The 27,594-nt window shown below is 37.3% G+C and overlaps 1 protein-coding gene across 3 annotated transcripts in view; it reads right to left on the bottom strand.

The window, feature by feature from the left end:
• Nucleotides 1–37: 37 nt before the first annotated feature.
• The window catches only part of Rock2 (Rho associated coiled-coil containing protein kinase 2), a 104,808-nt gene continuing 77,251 nt past the window's right edge, over nt 38–27,594 (bottom strand). The window contains exons 18-35 of one of the 3 annotated variants that reach the window (XM_057790218.1): nt 25,432–25,591; nt 21,977–22,137; nt 21,482–21,666; nt 20,701–20,770; nt 19,176–19,279; nt 18,736–18,922; nt 16,394–16,487; nt 16,215–16,309; nt 14,564–14,743; nt 14,246–14,414; nt 13,782–13,952; nt 12,474–12,544; nt 11,810–11,898; nt 11,266–11,344; nt 9,406–9,667; nt 9,106–9,319; nt 4,932–5,028; nt 38–3,217 (exon numbers count right to left, since the gene is read on the bottom strand). In XM_057790218.1, coding sequence (XP_057646201.1) covers nt 4,944–5,028; nt 9,106–9,319; nt 9,406–9,667; nt 11,266–11,344; nt 11,810–11,898; nt 12,474–12,544; nt 13,782–13,952; nt 14,246–14,414; nt 14,564–14,743; nt 16,215–16,309; nt 16,394–16,487; nt 18,736–18,922; nt 19,176–19,279; nt 20,701–20,770; nt 21,482–21,666; nt 21,977–22,137; nt 25,432–25,591 — 2,376 coding nt within the window. In that variant the 3' untranslated portion in view covers nt 38–3,217; nt 4,932–4,943. The remainder of the gene's footprint in view (nt 3,218–4,931; nt 5,029–9,105; nt 9,320–9,405; nt 9,668–11,265; nt 11,345–11,809; nt 11,899–12,473; nt 12,545–13,781; nt 13,953–14,245; nt 14,415–14,563; nt 14,744–16,214; nt 16,310–16,393; nt 16,488–18,735; nt 18,923–19,175; nt 19,280–20,700; nt 20,771–21,481; nt 21,667–21,976; nt 22,138–25,431; nt 25,592–27,594) is intronic. The other 2 variants (XM_057790219.1, XM_057790220.1) reach the window with 2 other exon arrangements.

The raw sequence follows: 27,594 nt of genomic DNA, 5'->3' as shown, positions 1-27,594 counted from the left end.
AGAAGCTGCAGCACTCCACAACTACTGCACAGGAAAAGATGCTTACATTTAGGTTCTTTTATTTATTTTTCTTAAACAAAAAGCAGGCATAAAAATACAATTACATTACTACAAAGATGCAACAAAATAAAAATAAATCAAGAGGGTATGATTTTTTGTTGTTCAGGGGGATGGCTGATCAAAGATGACTCTCTAAATCATGCAGTTTATAACTTATTACAATTCTAAACAAAAGTCACCACAGGGAAGGGAACAAGGCAAGGCCCCAGGGCACAACACTCAGCACTGTCATACAGCGCTTGTCAAAGTGCTTTAACATTGGCTGTGGCACCTCCACGAGCCAGGGGAGCTGAAGCCACCTTCAGGCAGGAAAGGAGAATCAGTAGCAGTCAAGGGGCCTGAGAGCACGGAGGCTACTTGTTCTACTTGGGGTTTCGGCATGCTGTTCTGAGCATCTCTGTAAGATAAGTTGGTGTCTGAGATTCTTCACATCACCCCAGGAATCTAACAGACTGATGGCAGCAACAGGAACCTCAAGCACTTCTCACCAGATCTACACATGAACTGATGCAGAGCCTCCTCTAGGATCCATGGCCTCCCAAAGGTCTGCCAGAAACACCAGCCTTTCCTTGGGATTACCAGCTCACTTACCCTTTAGTTAACTGGGGCATTTGAAACTTTCAATTGAACTTTTTTTGCTTTTCTAAAAGCAATGCTTAAAAATTAATTTTACATTAATTTTCATCAGTAATACCGGACTTAGTTTTTCTTTTACTTCTGTTTTTATTTCCACAAAGCAAAAGTGTCCAACCAAGGAAACCTGGCATTCCTTTCTTTTAGATCCTAATTGGAAGTATTTATGGCTCTGAGACAAACTGAATAAAGGAAGCAACATTTGCTCTGATAGCCATCTATCTAGAAGGTTTGGGAGCCTCAAGAAAAAGCAAAACTGGCACAAAATTAGGTTGTTCTTGTAAATGACCATTGGGTTGGGAAGAAAACTGGCAGGTGTGTGCACTGACGTGCATGCAAATGACAACAGGGAAAACAAATCCCTTCTGACTTCTCTAAGGTCATCTTTTTTACTCAAAATTCTGTTACTTGGACAAATGACCTTATAAATCCCTGTTAAACCGTGAAGAAGCTCCATGGAGAGATTTTGTGCCCCTCAGAATGTTTTATTCCCCTGAATCCTTCACATTAATTGCCTCGTACAGTTGCATCACACCATGATTCTCCAATCTCTAATACATATATACACGCACAGCATCCAAAATTTAAACTTCTGCCTTTTTTACTCAAATACTTCAATTATTCATTTGTAAACTTGACATTATTTCACCTTAATAAAGTTTATTAAAAATATATATATATATATACTCTCCAATTCAGAATAGGATAGAACCTCCCATAGTGTAACAAAATCTTTATATAAAATATTAATTCAGTCTCCTTTTAAACAACTCTAATGAATGGAAATAGTTCTTCTATATAAATTTTATATATTTTCATTTTTAAATCTGAAGAGGGAGGGAGGGAGGGAGGGAGGGAGGGAGGGAGGGAGGGAGGGAGGGAGGGAGGGAAGCTGTGTTCTGAACCAGAGCTACAGAGCACAGCTTGCTTCCAGAGAAATGGCATGCACATCCATTAACAGATGGAATGAAAGATGCAACTGAGCCACCTGAAGGTCACAGGATTGGGATTTAGTATACCAGTAGGCCAAAGGCCACTATTCCATAATAAAATCTATGAGGATCGAACTTTTTACAACATTTCTACACTGACCCCAGAGGGAAGCAATGAAAACTGTCTCCTGGCTTCACTGAAATAGGCAAACATTTCAATATCATATTGAACTTTGCATATGTACAGAGCCTGATGCTGCCCACTGCTACACTCTGCTGTGGGGTGAAGCACACTTACCTGGGCCCACAGGACAACAGGGCCTATGCTGCCTGTTCTCTAACCTCAGCAGCATTTAACAATGAGAATCAAAGTAAGCGCTTTTGAGGCTGCCTCTTCCCAAATATCAAAGCTGATATACCACCATACAGTTGTTTGTTTCAGGATATTTAAATATTAAAATATATATACAACACATGTTAGTTTTCTTAATATTTGAGACAATTTTTGAATCTTAAATGAAAATGTGAAAAACTGCCTTTACCATAAATAAAAATGTATCTGGGGTAACCAGCAAGTTCAAAGCAAAGGAGATAGTTTGTAGTCACAGACTAGCTGAAGCCTGTAAAAAAGGATTACATAATAACAGATGTACATCACACACATTAGTTCCAATGTAATCCGTTATTGTTTCTATGACCAAACAGGCTGACACTGACACAACTACTGTGTGTAAAGAGTGCACTGTTTTTCCCACAAAGCGAGCTGCAGCCTAAGAGCTGGTAAATACTTGTTCTTTCTTTTCTTAAATATAGAAAAGGGCTGAGATTTGGGGGGCAGGGAAGAAATTAAATTAAGGCATTCAAAAATGGATAAAGTTGTCTACCACAGGCATTAGGAAACTGGAATAATTAACTTCAAACTTCTTATTACAGTTAACTGTTTACACAAACATGCATCTCCTATCAGGTACATGGATGAAGGATATAAATTCCAACAGTATGGCTTTATACAAGTGCATAGTTGCAACTGAAGTAATGATATCTGATTAATGTGTATAAAAAAATAAAATGGTAAGTTAAAAATACCTTCTTGCAGTATTACAGTACAATGTGCTTTTATGTGTGGTATGTGTGTATATATATGAGGCTCAACCCATATGTACATACATACATGAACACAACATCATGGTCACTTCTTAAAGATGCAGTCAGCATCACTGTAGTGGGATCAATTCCCAAATTCTTTTGGCCGATGTGCTGGTGGAAACCCTCTGTTGAATCCAAAATGTGATTTCTTTAAGCTCTTCTCAACCTTTCTGTGCAATGTAGTGTGACTGCCAAGAGCTTACAAGTCTTGAAGAGTTGCATGACACCTTTACTCACCAATCACTGCTGTTCGGCTTGTTTCAAAACAGCCCAGAAAACTTCTCCATGATTTCAGGGGAAACGTGTGTGTGTGTGTGTGTGTGTGTGTGTGTGTGTGTGTCTCAGTAGAATACAGCTTTTTAATTAAGTTTTGAGACATCATATTTCAGTCTTCTGGCTGGAAGAATACGATCACCTAAATAACTGCTTTCATAGAAGGCAGTTAGCTAGAAAGGAAGGAAAATAATGTTAGTTGATACACTCAAGTTAAGAGAAATTAAATTCCCTGAAAAAACATTTTACTTTTATCATTAAACTACATTCTCTGTATTTCTAACACTCAATTCATGCATCAACATACTTAATTCTATTACTTTACTTAGTTTTAGGTACATGCAATTACATTCTTTCTAAATACAACAATGGACTTTCTAAGACCCATATCGGCCATAAACATTTAATGCAGTTAATCAGTTATATTAGGATTAAAACACTGTGCTAAAGCAGTGATTCTCAACCTGTGAATAATGACCACTTTGGCAAACCTCTATCTCCAAAAATATTTACAATTCATAACAGTAGCAAAATTGCAATTATAAAGTAGCTACAAAAATAATTTTATGGTTGGGGATCACCACAGCATGAGAACCACTATACTACAAGGATCTTGTTTGAACACTGATCTACTAGCTGCCTTAGATAGCCAAAAAAGCAGGATTTCTGGACAGGCTTTACATAGTTAATTATAGGACCTCAAGTCACATTTTCCATATCTATAAAATAGGAATAAAGGGCTAGACTCTAGCCTCTAGAGTATAGCTCAGGGGTAGAACACTTGTCTAGCAAGCCCAAGGCCCTGGGTTCCATTCTCCCCTGCCACAAAACAATACAACGCTAAAATAGGAACAAATACACTGTAGTGTGTGTGTGTGTGTGTGTGTGTGTGTGTAAAGACAGTCACAAGCCTACATACAGAGGTCACAGTATCACACGATCTAAGTACATGCCATCACAACATGCTCAGTTGAGACAAATAGTTGTCTACTTGAAGATTTAAAGTCACGAGGTTTAACTTTCATTCAGTCTTGTTATTAATTAAGCAAACCATTCTGAATTCTTTTCCGTCCTCTGAGGCAAGGTCTCACTTGCACTGGTATGGACCTCACAAGCCTTGTCTCAGCCTGTTGAGTGGGAACTGTGGCCTCGCATATTGCAATGACAAGGTCTCATGCAGCCTAGACTAGCCTCAAATTCACTATGTAGCTGGAAGATGACCTTGAATTTGCCATTTCTTGGCTTCCCACTGCTCAAGGGCTGGGATTACAAGTGTGCCAAAATGCCCAGCTTTACATTTCTTAAAAGCACAGAATTGTTCACAGCATGTTACTCATATTCTTTTTTTAGCAAGGGTAGTATTAAATTCTTGCAAACATTTCGCTGTATTGCAAAGACAAATCAGAAAGATACATCACTGAATTTATCAGATTTATAGAGTTTTTATGGTTTTAATTCTTGTAAGTTAGAAAGAAGAAAGGAGAAGGAAGGAGAAAGAATGAAGGGAGAAAGAATGCTATGTTCATAAACTAGTCTGAGACTGAAAACACTGTTAAGTTTTAATTCTCTGTATACAGCTTCTCTGGAATGAATCAAGGGTACCAGAGTTTTTTCCTTTTTTTATTTCTCCATACTTAACTTGAAAGATAAAATATTTTAATTTCAACAATACTGAAAATTGATAGCCAATAAAGAATCTGAACATAGCATTTCACTTACATTTGCTATGGAAATTCTAGTTAGAAATATTTCTGAAAACTACTTTTTAATCATATCCTACTAAAAACATTATAAAATGTCAAAACTAGTTCAAAAAAGAAAAGAAAGTCCAAGTGCAAACCACATGCACTACATGGAAGTACTAAGAACTCATTCATTTTGATTTACCCATTTATTTCTTCAGAAATCAAAAACATCGTCATCATCATCACCATCAACATCATCAAATGACCAATCCCAGTCTTTAAATGCCAAATCAAGCAATCTGTAACAGGAGGTTGGCAAGTTTATAGCTCTGATCTTTACAGACTGCAGAACATAGAGAGCACTATGGCTGGAGTGAGCTGAGTACTTGTGTTTTCCTTGTGTGGTGGTGCACGCCTTTAATCCCAGCACTGTGAGTTCAAGGCCATCCTGACCGACAGAGTGAGTTGCAGGACAACCAGGGCTACACAGGGAAACCCTGTCTCAGGTAGTGGGGGGGAGGAGGAGAAGGGGTGTCCCTTTAGGAGCAGCATAGCCAACAGTTCCAATGGAAACATCCAGTAAATTTTTTCTTTAGGTGTGGGCAGGTGTGAACATGCTGATTGGGCACAATGAAGAAGGGCTCTCTGGGGGAACCCAAAACAGATACTACTTGGGCTAAGAATATAATTTGCCCTTTACACTGATTCCTACTGTCCAGATAAAGATGTAGCTACACTGATTTTCAGTTTGAGAAGTATAAAACAAACTACATTATCAGTTGACAGTTGCCTTTTCCTGTTGCTTAATAAATTACACCATAAAAGATAAAACTTTGGAAGGGATCAACAAGGGGAACACAGATCTCTCAACTCTACCTGCTGAGTGGATCACCAACAGCTATGTTCTAATATGGAAACTAGGGCAGAGAAAACATGGAAGAGGCAATGTCCATGTAACTCGCTAAATGAATTGGACATAAAACAGGAAGATGAATCGTGTCTTTTTAATTAGAAATCTTAATTAACACACTACTCTTCCTTCAGATTATATAAACCTTTAGCTTTTTAAAAATTAAGCTCATTTATTTATTGTATGTGTGCATACATACAACATGGAAGTTGCCTGAAGGTCAGAGAACAATTGTGGGAATAATTTCTCTACTACCATGTGGGTCCAAGGTATGATGCCTTTACCCATTAAGTAAGTTATCTCTTCACCCCTGATCTGTTACTTCCTACTAAATAATCTATACTGTAACACTTATCACCTTAAGACTTGGTGGGGGGAACTTTAATTATTCCTAACTATGATGCTCATGAATTTTTGCCAAGAAACTTTCTGGTCCCCTAAGGTTATATCTGTGAATAACAGTCAGTGGCTTTGAACTTGATTGTGTATAACTTACCCAGTAATCTCAGACCTCATTCTTAGATCTGGATATGATTGGCAGAAGTAGAAAGGTCTCATTATTTACATGTTTAAATAAACTGAATAATTTTTTATTTTGTTTTTGTTTTTTTCAGACAAAGTTTTATGCAGCCTAGGCTGGCCTCAAGCTTACTGTATAGACCAGGCTTAGCCTTGAACTCCTCCTAATCCTCCAGCCTCCGCTTCGCAAATTGTAACATTACAGGCACGCACTACCATACCCAAGTTTTACTTGGTACTCATGCTTGCACGAGTGCTCTTACTCTCTGGGCCATTTCCCAGTCCCCCAGTGTTGCAAATTTATATTAAAACTATAAATACTAGGTTATTAGTGCAATTATGTCCTTAAAACATCTCTTCATTTTCTTCCACTCAGTCACCTAATTCTGGCTATTTCTACTTAAAAATCTTTCTTTATTAAACTTTTTCTTCTACACATATTTTTTTACTATCAGTACTCAGTAAGTCATTGAGAAACTGGTATTAAAACAATTATGTGAGAAATCGGTATTAAAACAAGTTAAAGTTCTTTGCAAAATCTATCTATCCTTTTTAATTGGATCCAGGCTTGCTCTCCAGCACCACATCACCACTGTTACTGCCTGTTACTTTGTCCTTCCCCAGTCTCAGCACAACATAACATTGCAGATAAAAAGTACGGCTTTAATTTAACTTAAACTCAGTAAGGTTGAGTCTTTCTTTTTGTAGAGACAGGGTCTTGCTATGTAGTCCCTGAACTCAGATCTGCTTGCCTCTGCCTCCCAAGTGCTGGATTAAAGACGTGTACCACCTGACCAAGAACACACTCTAAAAGTAGCACTTCCAAACCCATCTTTAAACTGTCCATTTCTGCTCACGTCATTGTCAAACAGTGGACTTTACAGCTATGAGTGCAGACACCGAGTCTACATTATTTGGACCTAAACACCTGGTCCTTGGGCACATGGTCTTTCTGATGCACTTAGGAGGCAGAAAAGGCAGGTCTGCCTAGATATGACCCCTAGATCTATCTGTTGGAAATTGATCCACAGGTGGCAGTGTTGAAGAGCAGGCCCTTAGGAGGACATTTCAGTCATTTCAGAGATGAGTGGGTTCCTGGGGATAGTTCTGTTATACAAAGAAAACTTTCTCCGCTCATGAAGCCCTCTGCCAAGTTATGGTGCAAGAAGCCTTCACTGGATGCTAGTGCCATGCTGCTTAGCTGTCCTAGCCTCCAGAACCATGTACTAAATAAACCTATACTTTTTAATGCTACCCAATCAGATGTACAGAGTATAAGCACAGAAGACAGAGATAAAGTATTAAAACAGCATTTATGCATTAACAGTTGTACAATATTAATAATAAAAACTTAATTTTTAGACATTTTGTACAAAATGGACTTCTCTGTCTCTCAATTCTTTTAAGGTTTTAAAGTAAGATTTATTTATTTTCATTTTTTGTAAAAACAAACCCTGGGCCTGGGGTTATATGCAGCTGTTAGCCACCTGAAGCAGGTGCTATGAACTAACTTCCTCTTCAAGAGTAGTAGTTGTAACTGCTGAGCAACCTCTATCCTCCTTTAGAGACCTTTGTTTTGGCCTCTTCTTAATTCTGTTTCCTCCCCCAACACTCTGTGTGCTTATTCATATTCCTAAATCCAACCTGATCAGTGCATACCTTTTGAGAGCCTTTAGCTTAATTACTATCATGTAGTCAGTATTTTACATTAATTTCATATTTCTTTTGTTTTGAGACAAGATCTTACTATGTAGCCCTGACTGCCCTGGAATTCACTCTGTAGACCAGGCTGGCCTCAAATTCTCAGAGATACACCTGCCTCTGCCTCCCAAGTTCTGGGATTAAAGGTGTGCGCCACCATGCCCAGCTATTTTATCATATTTCACACACAAAATATCCAACCATTTTGCTACTGAAACACCAAATCTACTTTTGTCATTCTAAATTGTTTCCTGGAGATATTACTTCCAGAAGTTTCATATGAGAAGTCGGAAAACAAAAGCAAAACACATTATCAATTATATACTGAAGGTCCTGTGTTAGGCAACAAAGCAGCTGAAATCAGATCCCTGACCAACCTAAGATTCTGTCCATCAGCTAACCAAACCTTCATCTCCAATGAAAAGCCATGTTTACAAATGTCTGGTACCTAATAAGCCAAGAAACTGTACTTCTGAATCCCAATGTAATGTGACTTCAGTCAGTGAAGCCATATAAAACGGTTTCAGCATTTCTCTATATCAAGACCACCCTTGACACTTCAGTTCCAAGCAGTGCCCATGTCACTCAGCATTGCATCTCAAGCTGAACTGTATTGCTCTTTAAATCACTGTTTTGCACTAATCAATGTAAATTAAAACTGAAACTGCTTTCAGTTCTGCTTCTCAGATTATCTAACTAAAAGAAGTTTGTAATGTGTGTGTGCACCTGATACGTAAACATCTGTGTATAATCTTAATGCCATTTTTCAAATCACTAATTAGTCCATGTGCTTATTAAGGATGAAAATAGCATGATTATATACAAAAGTAATAAAATATCACCTTTAGATTTTGGCTGAATTTAATATCTGTAACTTCAAAAATATATATATTTTTTAGCCACATCAGAGAATAAGACATATACACTGTAAGTTTAAAATATTTGGTTTCCAATGACTCATTAAAATATCAAGAAAAGGAAAATCATAATTATCCAAGTTTTTAGTTTGATATAAAAAGCAACTTTTTTTGTGTATGTGGTTTTTTTCAAGACAAGGCATCTCTGTAGCTTTGGTGCCTGTCCTAGAGCTAGCTCTTGTAGACCAGGCTGGCCTCGAACTCACAGAGATCCATCTGCCTCTGCTTACTGGGTGCTGAGATTAAAGGCATGCGCCACCACTGCCTGGCTATAAAAAGCAACTTTTAAGAAAGCAGCTTCAACTGTTTTACCATATTTTACTTATTACCTTGGTTTGTTTGGAGGAAGCTGTCGACTGGGCCGCCGGATAGACTGGTTTTGTTGTATTTTCATTGAGGTCCTAGGAGATGATCGGGCAAAAGGGTCTGGAGCTGGAGGTTTCTTAGGTATCTTTTTCACCAACCGACTAACCCATTTCTGCTGTTCTTCTGTTGAATTTGCTAATAACAATAGATTCTTTGCCGATGATATGTCATAATAAACTACAAAAAGAATTATTTGAAATAAATTAATGTGTTTAAAATGACCCAAGCCAAAGTAACAGCACAGCAAACACTTCCCAGCTCACCTTTGCAAGGTGCTATGATCTCCTCCTTCTTGTCCATGTGATCTTTGTGACATTTAATGTGGCACCGACGGCACTCTAGAGCAGGAGGGGGTTTAAACATGTGCCACAGTGGCTTCATACAGGCCTCACAGTTAGTTGGGAAGTGATAAAGAGTAGGAATAAACTCATGTCCTTTATGGCAAATATAATTAGATTTTTCTCCCACAGGCTCCACTGGAAATTCTGGTTCCTTCTTACTTTCTCCTTCATTGGCATACAGAATCTATAAACACCAAGAGGACAGAAGTGACTGCTACACAGTTTTAAAAGATTTATTTGTTTTATTTTATTAATATTTTGCCTTCATGTATGTATGTGCACCACATGCATGCCTGGTATTTCAGAGGTTAGAAGAGGGCATCAAATCCCCTAGAACTGGAACACAGATGGCTGTGAGCCACCACTCTGGTACTGGAAACCAAATCCAAGTGGTTTTTTTTTTTGTTTTGTTTTGTTTTTTTAAACTTCTGAGGCGTCTCTCCAGGTTTTGCATTATGTTATTTTTATATAGAAACATTTCTGGGGGGCTGGAGAGACGGCTCAGAGGTTAAGAGCACTGCCTGCTCTTCCAGAGGTCCTGAGTTCGATTCCTGGCAACCACATGGTGGCTCACAGCCATCTGTAATGAGATCTGGTGCCCTCTTCTGCCATGCAAGCACACATGGAAGGAATGCTGTATACATAATAAATAAATAAATCTTTAAAAAAAAAAAGGAAACATTTCTGATAAACTACTCTTGCTTCACACACACACACAAAAAAAAAACGGATGTGTTTAAACAGGACCTCCTTATTTTTGCTTTAGTATCTGACAGCAAAACTATCAGGATAGGCTAACTAAAGGCAAATTTACACTTGAATAGGTGGGTTTCCCCCTTCACTCCTCTATGAGGGACTCATTTAGGGCTAGAAATATAGTTCAGTGGAAGGTCAAAACTCTGGGTTCAGTCTCCAGTGTCCCTCCTATCCAAACAATGAAAGACAATATGACAACTACAATAACTGCTTGCATTTCTTAAGAAAAAAGTGGGTGAAATATATGCACATTTTCATTTTAAAAGATATTTGGAGAGTTAAGGGATAAATGGAAGGGAGACGATATGCAAATAAATGCCCAAATAAAACAGCATAAGTACTCAAGAAAAGAGAAGGAAAGAAAAAAAAAAGGACAACTCCCCTACAATGGATTGGGCACAGCGGTTTTTATAGAGCACTTTAATACTTCTTTAAAAAGGTGTGTGTGTGTGTGTGTGTGCACACACGCACAGGTGCACGCACACACGTGCCCACACAGTGCCTGTGATCAGAAGGGGGCATTGGATCCTATGGAACTGGAGTAACAGGTGTTTGTGAACTATCTGGTGTGAACGTTGGACCTCTGATGGAGAAGAGCTCTTACCAAGCCATCTCTCCAGCCCTATGGTTTGAAAGCTTTTTAAACAGGAGCAATAAAAGTAAAAGTTTGCCTTCACTTTAAATAAACAGAAAAAGTGCTACTGCTTCCAAACTGAAAGTGACTTTTTAAAATTTCCAGAGTTGACGATAAAACCAAAACAGGAGTAAGTTCATGCTCTAAAAAAACCACCACCATCACCACCACCCATCTTGTGAAAGAGCCAACAAAGCCCAGAGGCATAACATAAACTAGCAAACACCACCATCAGGACAGAGCTGTCCTCAGACAGAAGCAGAACACTGCAAAGAGCCAACCATCTCAACTGGGGTGTGACACAAGAGAGGATGTGAGGCCGTCCTAGGCCAGTGAAGGAAGGGATCTAAAGGATCGTGTCACATAAGAAAGAACACAAACACTATCTTTACCTGGAATATTCTTGGAATTTCTTTAGCATCTGCTCTGTATACATCTGTCTGGGTAACGGGCCGGACATGAAACAGCTTGCTATAAAAGGTTTTTAAATAAAGGAGTAAGTAAAACGTTACACAAGGATTGTATTACATTGGTCATTTTATGCCAGAAGTTAAAAATCAGCATCTTCGACAAGGTTGGGTTTTTTTTTTTTTTTGAGACAGAGTCTGTCTCACTATCTCACTATGGCTGTCCTGGAACTCACTATTGTAAACCAGGCTGCCTTCAGAGATCCACCTGCATCTACCTTTCACGTCAGGATTAAAGGTGTACATCTATTGTTTAAATAATTTTTAAGATAAATTTTCAAGTTGAACTTTCTTTAAATAATAGTGTATTAAACCATGAAATACAGATGTCTTGCACACTAAATACCATCAACTTTCATTTCTACAAAGGAAATCAAAGGAAAATTGTTGCACTAGGAGAATGAGAGGTGTGCTGTGATTGTTGTGATGGACAAGGCTCTATTATTCAGACTTTACATGGGACACTTACTCTATATCTAGAACCATGTAAGGGTTAGACTGCTCTTTATCTTGTTCGCTGTCATAGAAGAGAATCTTCTTACTGCTTACAATCACATACTGTTAAAAATAGGAAAGAGAGAAACTTATCAAATTACTGTGCACTGTATTTTCTTTTACAAGAGATTCTGTATTTGTGATAAAGTCATATGCTATGAAAGTAAATAAAAAGCAGGAATGCTGTTTTAGAGAAGTTTTCCTTAAGGTAACAGGTTTTTATTTGTAGAAGCTTTAAATAAGTAAATGAGGGGAAGAAACAAATGAAACTGAAACCGTGTCTACTTTAAGATTTGGAATCTACACATAGAATCACACCACCCTGATCAAACATGAACAGCCATGGTAACACAAGTATCAAGTATCAAGGGTCTTTCTATCACATCTGGAGGAGTTTCCCATAGGACACAAAAGCACCAGAAGAACAGACTTCTATTTATGACCTCAGAACCCATTTTAGAAATGACCCAGAGAGTAAGTCTTTTACACAGATAAAAAGTCACATCAATCCACACCAGAAAGCATAAGCAGGTTTTATGTGTCCGGACATGCAGGCATGTCCACCCTACAACTCCAGAAGGAAAATGGCTATAGTTAAATCGGAAGCTAAAAGAACCACATTCAAAAGTACTGATTACCTTTTTAACCCATCCAAACTTTTTAGTGTTGTTCCGCACAGGCAATGACAACCATCCTTCCAATCTTGATTCTGTAAATAAACAATACATGAATATAAATACAATGATCCTCCCCGACAATGAAGAATTTAATAAAACTTTAATGTGGAAGTCACAAGCCAATCAAGCCTGCCCTTTAGAATTTAGACCATAAAGTACCCAAACTACTATAATAAAGCATAATCAGTAGAAGCACATTCCGCAACGCAAAACAAAATCAAGGTCACATCAGAAATAAATACTCCAAATTATAACATCAAATACTCTATTGATTAAATTTTGCACTGGCAAAATTCAGGAGAAAAGCGTCACAAGAGCCACTGAGATCTTTTTACTGCACGTCTACACCAAGCAGTCCACTCTTCTTGTGGGGATGACTAGAGGTGCAAAGTGCACTGTTGAGTAGAAAGCTCTTGTATGTGTTCAGAAAATATGGAATTTTAGAATGACTATTCTAATTGTGTACAATACATAGCAAACCTGTTTAACAAGGAACAATATAACCAAAATTTCTAAGCTCTAAAATATCAAAATAAGTAAATCTTAAATCAACAAAAGAAAGTATCTTAAGTCCTGGGGCTCTTATTATAAATTTAGTATTTTTCAAATGAAATTAGCAAGGGGGATGTCGTCCTAAGAGAATATTTTAACACTACAAGTTGTTACAGATTTTAACTGTACGCTCCAACTGTACTAGATGCTCTACACAAGCTCTCTATGTCCACAGCTCCCCACAACAGAACTCTATCCCACAGGCACATGAGGAGACTGGAGCCTAGAGAGATCACTGAGAACTCTGGGAGTTCAGAAGATGCACTTGGACTCTTCACTATTTCACCTGGGAGGCTTTTCAGGTAAGGACCAGGCCGAATTGTTCCCTGTGCACACTATGGACATGTACATATTCAGTGAAAACCTGAACACAATCTCTGAAGCAGTCATAGGATTTTGTTCTCTTCTATACTGTCACTCTTGCTACAGAACTACAGAAAAGTTGTCTGAAAACAGATGAAGCCATGCACTTTCAAGGATATACAACATTCTGTTTCTGGAAAGTTGGCTAAAAATCAAACAATCTAGCAAATACAATCACAAGCTATTAGAAAAATGCTTTAAAATCAAATTGCAGTTCATGCAGCAGGTTTTTCACTCCATCTACACAGTATGTTGATGAGTGGATTGTTAGTTATTATCATAAAAAATTTTCAAAAAGATAAAATTAAATAGCTGGGAAAACTCCAAAGACAGGAAGATTTTTCAGGATGTCACCTGCACCATTAGGCTCCGATGAAATGGGTAAATAAGGCAAAGAATCGTCTTCAGAGTCAGAATCAAGAAGCGTGTGAAAACTGGAAGGCTTAGTGGCAATATTGAGAGAAGCAGAGGAACGTTGGTAGGTGAAGGACATGGATTCCATAGTGTGTGACTGAGTGATATGAACTAAATGCCCACAAGTAAGAAGCAAGGTAGAGCAGAGAAAGAGAAAAAAACGAAAGCTTAAAAGACAGACACTACATCACATAAGAGCTAAACATCCAAACATTTACAATTTCATTACATGTCTATTTTTAACAAAACAAGTCCAAAATGTCATGTGAATCGCTACTCCAAAAAGGTTTTCCCTTAAAGAAATGATCAATATTTTTGCAAGAGCAAAGTCAGGTCATGGAACTTAAAAGCAATCAGATGACCTGTATGTCAGGCAAATACAAGGGCTGACCAAGAATGTGTACCTGGAAATCCATCATCAGGCTCAACATCCCCTGGTCCGCTGCCTATACTGGAGCTGTCCATACCAATATGCAAGGCCTGCAGCTGTGAACGCAGCTGTTCAATGTCACTGTCTTTACTGTCCAGAGTCATCTGGAGTTCAATTCGAATCTGGCTTTCTTCAGCTATTTGCTGTAAGAAAATATATTAACAAATGAGATGAATATTATGAGTGTTGGCCATAGTTCAGTAATAATTGCTAACAGAAATGTTCTGCAACCACATAGAAAAGGAAATAATTCTGTTTTAAAGAAATGTTTTCAGTGTAAGCGTGTTCTTACAGCCTGCATTTCATTCAGTTCTTTCTGGTATTTGATCATCTGTTGCGTCAACTTTTCACGTTCAGACTTAAGCTCCATATGTAGTTTTCTGTTTTCTTTCTCTTTTCTTCGCACATCTGTGTCATTACCACGCTTGACAGGTTCTTTTCGATTCATGATCTCTGCCAACTTATTCACAGCCTTAAAAAAAATAAGCATTTAGTAAATAATTATGCTGCTGTTTTCTCAGAAACTCACCAATTGCAAGCTACATGGTCACCAGTAATTCCTCTCCTATACACAGGGCTATAAAGAAAACACTTTTAGCTTGTAGAAATGGCCCCAGTAGAATCTGTAACAAGTTCCACAGACTGAGGTGAAAACTTCAAAAGAAGGAGGCCTCCTGGAACTGGTGGTGGAACTCGTGGCCGGAGTGAAATATTAAGCCATAGTTCTCATGGCCATTTGTTTTATCTTCTTCTATTCTCTTTTCATATTTACAAGATGTTCCTGATAACCTACACTGAGACTTCAAGCAAGAAAACATCCATTGAGATGGTTAGTAACCATGACCTTATCTCCGTATAACCAGCACTTTATTTCATAAATTATTTTCAAAATTTTAAAATAGTCTAAAACTTTCCCATCAAAAAAATTTCATATGACTGTACATATGTCATCAAAAATGGGCCTAGGTATATAGTAGAGAAAGCCCTAAGCAAAAAGAATCAATAGTTTAATTTACATCTTGAAGATTTACAAAGACCAGATACTAGTTGTTAAACAATAATTGACCATAAAAATTTATCAACCTGTTCTTGGATATGTGCCATTAGCCTTGGATGATTTTACGTTTTACTTTGCCAAATGACAATGATATTATCTGTTCTATCCGTGATTGCTTCATTAAACACATCTTTTAAGAATTTCAGTATCTGTTTCACTATGTATAAAAATCCTTGTTTGAAAGCTGCAAAATACACTCGGATTCAAACTGCCTCTGTGTTTGATTCTATTTGTCATCGCCAAATCCTTAACCACCAAGCCCTCAAGGACCCTCGTCCTAGGGATCCCAGTACTCGACTGGGGTGGTCCATGGCATCCATCCTGTATTCTAAATATTTTTTTATTCTCATGACTTTTGAGAATGATAATTGAAAGTGAAGAGTTGTGAGTGTAGCTTGGGTAGAATGCTTGCCTAGCGTATGCCAGGCCCTGGGTGTGTTCCTCACTAAATCACATGCTTGATATCATTTTCCACTAATCCAACTTTTATTACAAGAGAGATTTTAATGGGCAAATGTTCCTCCTCCTATCTGGAGGAAGTGAATTCTGCCTTGGCACTAAAAAGTACTTTGTCCAACAACAGAGAATAGTACTAGCACCCACATGTTTTCCTACAAATCCAACTGTGGGAGCTGGCAGAGAGGTGTCAATCATCACATGTGCCCTTTCAGACCACCTGACACTTTTCAGCCTATTAGCAAATAATAAAAAGCTGGGAAAGAATGTGGGACATATGAAATTTCTTCTAACTTGACAAAAGTAAACCAGGAAATTATTTAAACACTGATATTGCAATGAGCACAGTTTCTGCCCTATAGAGTTAGAAGTGACAGGTGACAGGAATGAAAACAAAATTCAAAATTGCATTTGCATTCTGGTGACGTACTTGAGTCTTGAGTGTTCTCTCAGTCAACAGCTGTTTCTCAAACTGAGCTTTAATAGCTGCTGCACTGATCTCTTCATCTTTCAACTTTGAGAGTTCTGAAAAAAGAGATATTAAAATTACACCAATAACTACAGCTACTAGGTATGTTCACAGTAAGCTCTCTTCCTGCTAATACATACGCTCTTGAGTGTCTTTCAGCTTGTTGTTTAGTTCTTCTTTCTCGTTTGCAAGATTTGCAACATCACTAGTTAGTGTCCTATTTGTTTCTTCGAGCTAAGAAACACAAGTGGGGGGAAAACCAACGTATTAATTTACAAAATTTTAGTTGTCAAACAGTAATCCAAATTGAGACCCCCTAGAACACCTCTCACCTCTCCTTGTGTTACCACACTAGACTTTCCCTGGATAAAACTGTTGCTCCCTCAAAACTTCTTACATATTCCAAAAAACCAAAAATCTGCCCTTTTGCCACAAATCCTTAGCAGTTGTTTAAAAATGAGAAAATCACTTAATAAATCAAGAAAAGGAGAAAAAGGACTTGTGTTCCAATCATGAAGAGTAAGCTTAAAAACTGTAGTTTCTTTCAAAATGTTATTTAAAATATTAAAAAATGAGTTTTTATCGAAGCTGACATCCTTTTTCTATATTCCATTCAGATTGTACTTCTATCTTTCCTTCCTTAAGTTTTATTATATATGCTCAACTTTCCCACCAAATACTGCACATTTTCATTATAAACACAAGAAATAATATGTGGTGGCGCACACCTTTAATTCCAGCATTCAGGAGGCAGAGTCAGGTGGATCTCTGTGAGTTTGAGGCCACACTGGTCTACAAGAGCTAGTTCCAGGACAACCAGGACTATTAAAGAAAGAAACCCTGTATCAAAAATCAAATCAAATCAAATCAAATAAATAAATTATGACTCAATAAAGAATTAAATTTGCTACGGTAGGGTATACCCTTAACCTTAAAACTCAGTAAACCAATGCAGGAGGGTGTCTATAAATTCAAGGCCAGTGTGGTCTACAGAGTGACCAAGGATAGTGAGAATTAAGATGTGGGAATGCCAGATAATGTTTCTAAACCCAGGGGGAGGGGGAGGCAGGACAAAGATTGTGAATTCTGGGTCATTCTGAGATAAAAATAAAGAACAACAAATTGTATTACCCTGCATATATATAAAATTCACTTAGCTTCAACTTCTGTTTACTTCCACTTTCTACCATATTTAATGTACCTATTTTGGTTCTGTTTGCTAAGACACAGTTGTATGTATTCTAGGCTAGCCTCCACCTTGCTGTGTAAACAAGGGTGTTCTTCAACTTCTGACCCTCTTGCCTTCATTTCCCAAATGTTGGAATTACAGCCATGTACTACCACATCTGTTATTTTTAATTTTAATTTAATGCATATAAGTGTTGACCTGAATGTATGTCTCTGTAGCATGTGTGTGCAGTGCCCTCAGAGACCAGAAAGGGGCATCAAAAATCCTGTAACTACAGAGTTGCTACAAGACAAGTATGAGCTGTCATGTGGGTGATGGGAATCAAACCCAGGTCCTCTGGAAGAGTAGCCAGTGCTCTTAGGCACTGAGTCATCTCTCCAGCTTCTACGCCTATTTAGCGATTGAGATGCAAGGGTTTGCTGTTATAAGCACTCTGTGTCTCTAAGCATTGTGCTATTTTCTTTAGCATAGTTATCTTAGTGTGAACTTTCTTTGGGTGGTACCATACACTTAAAATTTAGCAGAAGTGGTCATACTATTAACAAAATTACAGATATTATATTGACTTTAACTCTCCATTTATTGTAAAGAAAAATGTCATTTTCCAGACACTTGAAGCTGACAGCTTATTTTCAGTCACATAAAGGGTATTTCAAATCTATGGCATTCATCTGACCTTTTGCTGGAGAACAGCATCTACTGATGTATTTGCGCTATCTCTTTTGGCCAATTATCTTCTAAATTGTTTCACCTCATTTAATGAATTATAGGAATTATGTATATATTCTAAAAATTAATGCTGTTTAATATATTCCAGTATCTTTTCTTTGTTTAGGCTATCTTGTGTCACATAGAGATTTTAGGTTCTAAAAGCTTAAACTTTCTATTTTTCATATCTGGTCCTTAAGCTAGGTACAATTAATTTACTTAGTCAGATTGACCATTATTCCTTTCACATAAAACCCCATTATTTCAAACCCACTTCCCGACTGAGTGTTTTCGCACTGGCTTTATTACTATGCACAAACACAAGGTCTTGTGCACGCACCTCCCTCTAGTCGACTGTTCACTCCCCTTACTGTGGTAATCAGTAGCTCCATGTCTGACAGCACAAGACCAACTGCTTTCTGTTTTAGTTTTCTCTGAAATGTTTCTTTAGTTAGACTCTGTTACCATTTGCTAACAGATACAGATAATTTTTAATTTACATCTGACACAGCTCCTAAATGTTTCTGAGATTTTTATGACACAATAATTTAATTACAAACCCAAAGCACCAAGAATTTTACTTACAGATGCAATTGTGGCATCCTTTTCAGTAAGTTCTTGCTTGTGTCTAGCCATCATCTCTTTTATCTCCAGCTCTTTCATGATTTTCTCTTTTTCCAAATCAGAATATTGTTCCTCAGCAATGGAACGAGCGAGCTGCTCAGAGTCTGCTTTGGTCAGGGTGATCTCCAGCTGGGCAGCCAAAGAGTCTCTGTATTTCAGAGATATACCATAAAAAATATAAGCATATGGTAATAGGATTGAACCCAAGGCCTCGTATATTCTAAACACACAGTCTTCCCAAGCTAAGTCCCAGATCCCTTGGAGATGGCATTTTAATGACCATTTTTCATTATGAAATCAAAAGTCTTTCTCTACTTGATTCTTTATCACTTTTTTTTTTTAACTTGGTAAAAAGAAGGCTGAGAACAGGACATGTACCCATGGACAAGGCCCGCCCTTACCTTTCATCCTGTAAGTCCTGCTTCTTCTGCTGTAACTCTTTACACAGCTTAGTCTTCTCTTCACTTTCTTCCTTAAGTTCTCTAACTTGTGTTTTATAAAGGGTCTAAACAGCAAAACAGAAATGTGTCCATTATCACCAAGAATATGACTTACATCCAAAGCCTAGCCAGGCAAAAAAAATCTCAATATACACACATATTTTCTTAATGTTGAGTAATTTGGGGCTCCTGAGAAATTAATAATTTTGTGAGTTTTCCCATTTTCTCGTCACCAATTAAGCAAATATTTGGCTATCTGCCAAAGTACACTGTAGACAGAATATCCTACATCTAGTTCCTACTCAACCCCTAAAACAGCCAGTTAATATATATAGTATGATTTTCAACTGAATATTACAGCAAAAATTCCAGTTAAATGTACAGGCTGGTAGTATAAATGAAGAGGTGATGAAAAACATTGCTGGTTAATTTTGTTTGTTTTATGTTTGTTTTAAGGTGACAGATCAATGGAACTACTCCATGAAAACACTTCACATTGCTGGACGGTGGTAGTACACACCTTTAAGTCTGACACTCAAGAAGCAGAGGCAGGTCAATGAATTACTTAGTTCAAGGCCAGACTGATCTACAGAATGAGTTTCAGGACAGCTGGGCCTACACAGAGAAACCCTGTCTTGGAAGCCATTAAAAGAGGAAGGGAGGGTAGGAGGGAAGGGAAATACTTCCTATTTTTAAAGTGCTCTCAAAAAAAAAAAAACCCATAAATATCAAAATGACAATTTTATTCCTTTCCTTACAAAAGCACAATTTCCAAAATTTGATGCTTTTAACCAGCTTCACAGGCTGGTAATAGTTTATGCTTAGGATTATGTTCTAGCAACAATACCTCATTTGTTGTTTTGAGACAATGTCTCCCCTTCTGTTGCCCAGATTCGCTTCAATTTGAGGGTTCAAGAGTTCTTCCCACCTCAGACTGCCTAGCAGCTGCAACTATAAGCACATACTACCAAGCTGATAAAGGATCGTACACAACTGATAAAGGATTCCTGTTAGAGAATCTATAGTCTTTTGTCCAGCACTTTTTCTTTTTTATGGTACTGGGTACTGAACTCAGGACCTCTTTCCATGCTCCCATGTTAGGCAAGCATTTCACCAATGAATTATATCCCCAAACCCGGTTTGCTTTTTATGAGTCATGTAAGATTCCACCTAAATACTTATGGTGTGATGGTAAACTACTATAATTCCAGCACTCAGAGGGTAGACAGTTTGCAAATTGGAGACCAGCATGGGCTATACAGCAGGTCTGTTAAAAAGAAAAAAAAAAAAAAGCCTAAAACCAAAGCAAGCAGGGGCAAACAAACAAAAGCTGTGCATCTTACCCTCTTCTGAACTCCCAGGGTACCATGCATGCACGTGGTACACATACATGCCTACACCCAAAATACAAATACAAAGAAGGTGAAACAAGTATTTGTTTCAATTAGAAGACAACCATTCTCTGGTTCTGTAGGAAATGCCTTACTGAGAAATACTGCTCTGCTTCAAGCTGGTCTTGCAGTTCCTTCATCTGCCCGTCTGCATCCTGCCGCTCTCTGTGAACATGGAAAGTCCAAGTCTTTAGTAAAGTAAGATATACATTCAAACTCACTCTGCAAAGAATCCCTGCAATCAAGTAATTTTCATGCCACACTAACTTCACCACTGCCTTCCAAACTCTCATCCCTGCAGGCCTGGTAGCGGAACCTGTAATCCCAGCAACTGGGAGGCCAAGGCAGGAGGGATTGTGAATTCAAAGCCAGCCTGGAGAATTTTATGAGACCATGTATCAAAAAAAAAAAAAAAAAAATCCAAACAACTGAAAGCCATATGTGGTGACTTGTATGTGTAATCCTTGCACTCCGGAGGCTGGGAAAAAAAGATGCCTGGGAGGTTGTAGCCAGCGAGGGCAAGGCAGTGAAGCTATAAAAACAGTTACAACAACAAAAGACCAAAAACAACAGACACACACACACACAAAGAAAACTAATCCTTCAGCACTGTGCACAAGCTTTTCCTGAGGCTATGTCACATCGTATGTCATTAATTCAATAGCTAATACAGTGTGTGCCTGTATTTTCAGTTTATTTTACTTTCACATTGCTATATAAGTTGGCTCTGAAATTCCAATCTGTTTTGCTCTCCCAAGTGTTGGGATTATAGGAATTATCACCAAACCTGGCTTTCATTTTAAATAAATACAATTATATAAACACACAAAACTTCTCAGAAGCCATCAATCTAACTATCTGAACCAGTTAACTTACTTTCGAAGTTCAGCATTTTGCTTTTCCAAGTTCATTTTCATTTCCATGAGATGATTATTTTCTTGCTTTATCTGCTTTTCTGACATTTTCAGGGTGTTAACTTGCTGAGTCTGCATCTTCAGGTCATTTTGCATAAGGCAACGCTTCTGAGTTTCCTGCTCTATCTTTAATGTCAAATTTCTAACCTAAAAAGTAAATTGTATACTTAGTATCTAAGTAGATTATTTTGATTTTTCTCAAGAACAACAATTTCTTAATCATATCACATTAAAATATAGATATTTCTAATATTTTTAAATATAATCTTTAAGTTTTAAGTAACTTAAAATTATTCATTTATGACTGATTTACTCTATCATTAAACCTAACAGACTCCATAGAAAATTACAAGAAAAAAAAATTAAAAATTAAATAATGCAGTCACCATTAAATGTATCCAATAAAACGAGCTTCTTATTGGTTCATTCATTTTTACTTAGTGTAATGCACACTTACATCTTCATTTAGCACATCTTTCTGCTTCAGCAGCTCGTTTAATTTCTGCTGGGACTGTTTGAGGTCACAGTCCAATATAGAGCATCTTTTCTCGGCTTCCAGGAGTAGGTTTTCCACTTTCTGCTTTAAAGACCTTTCTTCCAATAGCTTCTTCTCCATTTCTATTACAATGAAAGTAGACACAACTATGAGTCTGAAATGTCAGTATTTTAATTAAGAGCAAGTGGTACTGTCCTATATTGTTATTTGTTTCTAACTGAACATTTTTATAACTTCAAATATACTTGAGATATAAATTTTAGGCTAGAAAATTGGGAGTTTTATTTTTGCAATATAAAATTATTATACTACTTGTAATACTACTATCTATGAAAAAAAGATAATCCTGTCTGTGTAAAAGACACTGGCATCTTTCAAAACAAACAAACAAAAACAGTGTGACTGTTCCTACTGGAAAGCACTCCAGGCAGATTCCATCTCTTCTCTTTCCATATATTATTACACAGGTGTTAAAAATTTTGTTTGGGGAGAAAGACTCAGAAACCCAACTTTCTGATCTTAAATCTTGGCTCTGACATTTACTAATTATTTAAGTAGGTAAATGAACTTCTTTCGCCTTAAATTTCCTCTCTAAAAAAAAATATTTATTTATTTATTTATTTATTTATTTATTTATTTATTTATTTATTTATTTATTGCGTGTGCAATATTCTGTCTGTGTGTATCCCTACAGGCCAGAAGAGGGCACCAGATCTCATTACAGATAGCTGTGAGTCACCATGTGGTTGCTGGGAACTAAACTCAGGACCTTTGGAAGAGCAGGCAATGCTCTTAACCTCTGAGCCATCTCTCCAGTCCCCTGGCCTTAAATTTCTTCCATCTAGGAGGGTAATGATATTTAACCTCCAGCATATGGCAAAAAAGTGTTGAAGCTGATACATATATAGGACTTAAAATAATGCCAGACATATGGTAGGCACTAGGTAAGTGCTGAATAACATTTAACAGGTTTTTTTTTTTTTAAGAATTAGTAAAATGTTAGGAGAAAATGGAGTAAATCTACAAAGTATTAGCTTACTTAGTAAGTAATCTTTGCTTTTTTAAGTTATATTCTCCTTCATTTTTTTAAAAATGACTTGCAATAAACCTAACTTATCAATCAGAAAAATAATCTTTTAAAAGCATTTTTTTCATCTTAAGGTGATCAACAAAGTGTACCCCTAACCAAGTAAGTTCAATTCTAAAGGTAAATTTTAGTTAATCTTTTGATTAGTATTTCAATTCATACCAAAGTAGGAGTCCTTTGCCCTCTCACACCGAATGTTTAACATACAACTATTATTTATAGTTGCATTAGGTAAGAATGTAATCCATTAATTTTCAGGCCTTTTTTTAAAGAATGTTCACATATGTATAAAGGCTTAAAGCTGCTGTTGGGTATCTTCCTCATCTGCTCCCCACTGTATACTGTGGCAGGGCCTCTGAGTGGGTGAATGTGGAGCCCACTAATTCTGGTTTGTCTAGCTAGTGAGCTTGCCCCAGGGATTCCCCTTCTTTGTCTTCTGAGTGCTGGGATTACTGGTGGCTGCCATGCTTGCCTGCATTTGATATCACCATCTCCATGGCCAGAACTGAAAATATTTAATGAAGGGTCTTTAAAAGTGTGCACAGATAAATGAAACATTCTCTACATGCTAGTAAGTAGACAGTATTTCTAGTTATTGTACATGTACAATAGCACTTGACTTTTACAACCTAGTAATACCATCATTATCCCTTTACAGGGAATTAGACAAGGTCATATTGGCAATAATTACTTGTTCAAGACATGTTCTTAAGTCTACGGAGGTGATAACATGTAGTAGAAAGAGCAAGAATTTTAGATTCAGGCTTGAAAGACATCTATAATATTTAAATGATGGAGGCCTATGCATAAAAATGTAAGGAAGTCATCACATATCATGTATTAGTGTTCCAAGGAACCAATGGAAACAAAAGTTATATTGAACTGTTTTATTTTTGTCAATTTAAAAAATAATCAAAAAAGAAATGCAATTACTTACTCAAAATAAATAAATAAAAAATATTCATTTAAAAAAACCATATATTGGTGTAGAGAATAGAAAGAAGCACAAGAAAACTTACTGAGTTGGTAGACATATTCTACATCTTGCTTTGGTGGTAGCTACATGAGTGTAACACAAACATCAAAACTATTTACACTTTATTGCATATAAATTAAACCTCAAAAGCAACTTAATTCTCTTCTACGCCATACACAAGGAAATTAACTTAATTAACTTAAGTCTATTAACTTAATCTCTTCAGATTAGACCTTCTTAAGTAAAGCACCTGTCTCATTTCTCTCTCTCTCTTTTCTGTTAGTCAGGGTCTCACTGTGTAGCCCAGTGTAGCTGTATAGCTGAGACCCCATCTGCTTCTGCCTTCTGAGTGCTGGGATTAAAGGAGTGCACCATTGTTCACGACTTGTTTGAATTAGTGTTTTAATCTAAGTTGGTTGTAATAAGAAAATCTAAATCTTAATTATATTTAAAGAGTGAAAGGCTACTTCTAAGCTATTCGTATCTTAATAAGAAGTGAAACTTCTGATCCAGAGTTTTAAGACTTGGACAAAAATATTTTCAAATATTGATTATTTGTGAAATTTCAAATCTATTAATAAAGTTAGAAAACAAACAATCCTAAGACAAGGCTAAGGCAAAGATTGGTTTGTGGAAGCTAACATTCAGATCTATTAGTATCACATGGCTTTAATAAAATCTGACTGGCACCTTTAGTACGTCAGAATCCAAAACACTCAGTGAACTGAATAGTGTAGCTCAGTGGTTCTCAATTACGACCCCTGAGGATCAAATAACCCTTCCACAATGGTGGCCTACACCATTGGAAAACACAGATATTTTACACTATGACTCATAACAGTAGCAAAATTATAGTTATGAAGCAGTAACAAAATTAATGTTATGGTTGTGGTTACCACAACATGAGGAACTATATTAAAGGGCCACAGCATAACAAGGTTGAGAACCACTGTTCTAGATGGACTAGCTATTATGTAAATTTTGATCTTATATAACTATTAATACTTTTGTACCACAGCTAGGGAAATGTCAAACTACAGTAAACTTATGTCAAAGAACATATTTCCCAAATCAGTATAGAACATCACATCATACACCTTATGGCATCAATGTCACTGAAACATCACTTTCTTTCAGATTTAAAAATATGGTAGAATGATTCTGCATTTGGGCTTTAGTTTCTTAGAAACTATTGCAATGATATAAAGGTTTTAAAAAAAAAAAGGAAGTATATAAAGTTTCCCCGATAATTTCTTTCCTTTCAGCTCCCAATACTTGGCAATATAAACAAATACCATATTTTGTAAAAGTGAGGACTGACTCTAGAATGGGAACACACCTCACAGTGCATACCTTTCATGGCTTCTGATTTAGCTTCTTCAATGGATTCATAGATCTTGTTTTTATCTGCCAGCCGTGCTTTTGTGGTCTTGTGCTCAGCTTCTTCTTGCTCTAAACTCTGTTGTATCACTTTCAGTTGGTATGTCATATCGATTTCCATGTTGCTCTTTTCCTAATAAACATTGTTCATGGTGATTATTAACAGAATTTCAAAGACTTTTAAAATTCTTTTAAACAGTCTAAGAATGTTCAGCATCTTCCTTGCCTTCTCTGAGTTTCCTGTGACATAACAGCTGGTCTCTGCCACCATCTGAAATATGAACTGAGCGTCTAATTTCAACGATCAGACAAGATTGCTTTTCTTACCATACAATACTTCTTGTGCTCTCCTCTTCTGATTCTAACCTGCAGCCCTGATACTACCCACCGATGCTGTTGACAATGGACACCCTTGCTCTCCCTAACCAGCTCTCACCTTCCTGCCAATCTCAAGGTTCCCCAACTGCTTCTCAGGTGCTAGTTTTACTTTTTTTCTAATTAGCTATTTTACTTTAAGCGTATGTGTATTTTGCTTCCATATATGTGTGTTTACCACATGCGTCTGGTACCCATGTAAGTCAGAAGGAGGGGACAGATCCCTGAAACTGGAATTACAGGTGGTTATGAGGCACCTTCTGAGTGCTGGGAACCAAACCTGGATCTCTCCAGTTGTAGGACTCTGGTATTCTTTACACATAAGGTCTCTCTTCCTAAAACATTATTTTTTGAACTTTAGAAATGTATAATAATAGCTATGTGTAGTGGCTAGAACTTTAATCCCAGCACTCAGCAGGGAGAGGCAGGCAGATCACTGTGAGTTCAAGACCTGCCTGGTCTACAGAGTTCCAGAACAGCCAGGGCTACCCTGAGAAACCCTATCTCTAAAACACCACCCCACCAACCACCAAAAGAGTAATTCTTGCAATCTAGCTACATTAAACAACAAACCTCATGATGTTCTACTACCCAAATAGTAGGTCTTTTTCTGTGATGCTGGGGATTGAACTCAGGGTTTTGGACATGCCAAGTAAGCACTCTACCACTGAGCTACATGCCCAACCAGACATGTTCTAAGTCTGAAAGACCTGGATAATAGAAGGCAGTCTATTTTCAATATATGCGCCAGGATTTATAACACAGAGTATACACAGTTAGCAAAACCTGAAGTATCTATTATCTCACCCTTAAAGGATTAGTTTCATGACTCACTCCAGAAATACTAACAAAACAAGCAAAATCATACCATTACTGTTCCCTACCCTCAGCTTTGCTCAAGCGGCTACCCTCCAGCTAGAGTCTGCCTCTTTACCTGCCCAGCTCTCTGACATACCAGGTCAGAGATCACTTTCTACACCTGAAAGGCATACTGTGTACGAACAGCTAGTATTTTGTTTGCATACAAAACATTAGAATTACCTAGGCCAGTGGTTCTCAACCTTTCTAATGCTGAAACCCTTTTAATACAGTTCTTCATGCTGTGATGACCCCCAATCATAAAATTATTTTCATTGCTACTTCGTAACCGAAATTTTGATGCTGTTATGAATCATAATATAAATATCTGTATTTCTGATGGACTTAGATATGTGAAAGTGTTGTTCTACCTCCCAAATGGGCTGCAATCTACAGACTGAGAACCGCTGACATAGGAGCTTAATTACTTTTATTATTTGAGCCTGGGATTCACCAGGTAGTCCCCAGCAGCTAGCCTTGAACTCACAGAGATCGACCTGCCTCCGTCTCCCCAGTGTTGGGATCAAAGGTTTGTATCACCACAACCAGCTTATTATCACTTTTAAAATTATCTATCAGACTGTGATATTATTTAAAGCAACACTGCATCCTAATATTTCTACTCTAGAAAACATTAAATATTCAGATCAATGAATAAACAAATGGCTGGGCGGTGGTGGTGCACGCCTTTAATCCCAGCACTCGGGAGGCAGAGGCAGGTGGATCTCTGTGAGTTCGAGACCAGCCTGGTCTACAAGAGCTAGTTCCAGGACAGGCTCCAAAACCACAGAGAAACCCTGTCTCGGGAAAAAAAAAAAAAAAAATAATAATAATAATAATAAACAAATGAAAATAAAATATTAACTAGAAATAATCCCTGGCTCCACAGAATTTAAAAAAAAA

The sequence above is a fragment of the Chionomys nivalis genome, chromosome 1, assembly GCF_950005125.1.
Source record: "Chionomys nivalis chromosome 1, mChiNiv1.1, whole genome shotgun sequence".
Lineage (NCBI taxonomy): Eukaryota > Metazoa > Chordata > Mammalia > Rodentia > Cricetidae > Chionomys > Chionomys nivalis.
This window is presented reverse-complemented; position numbering and strand designations above follow the sequence as displayed.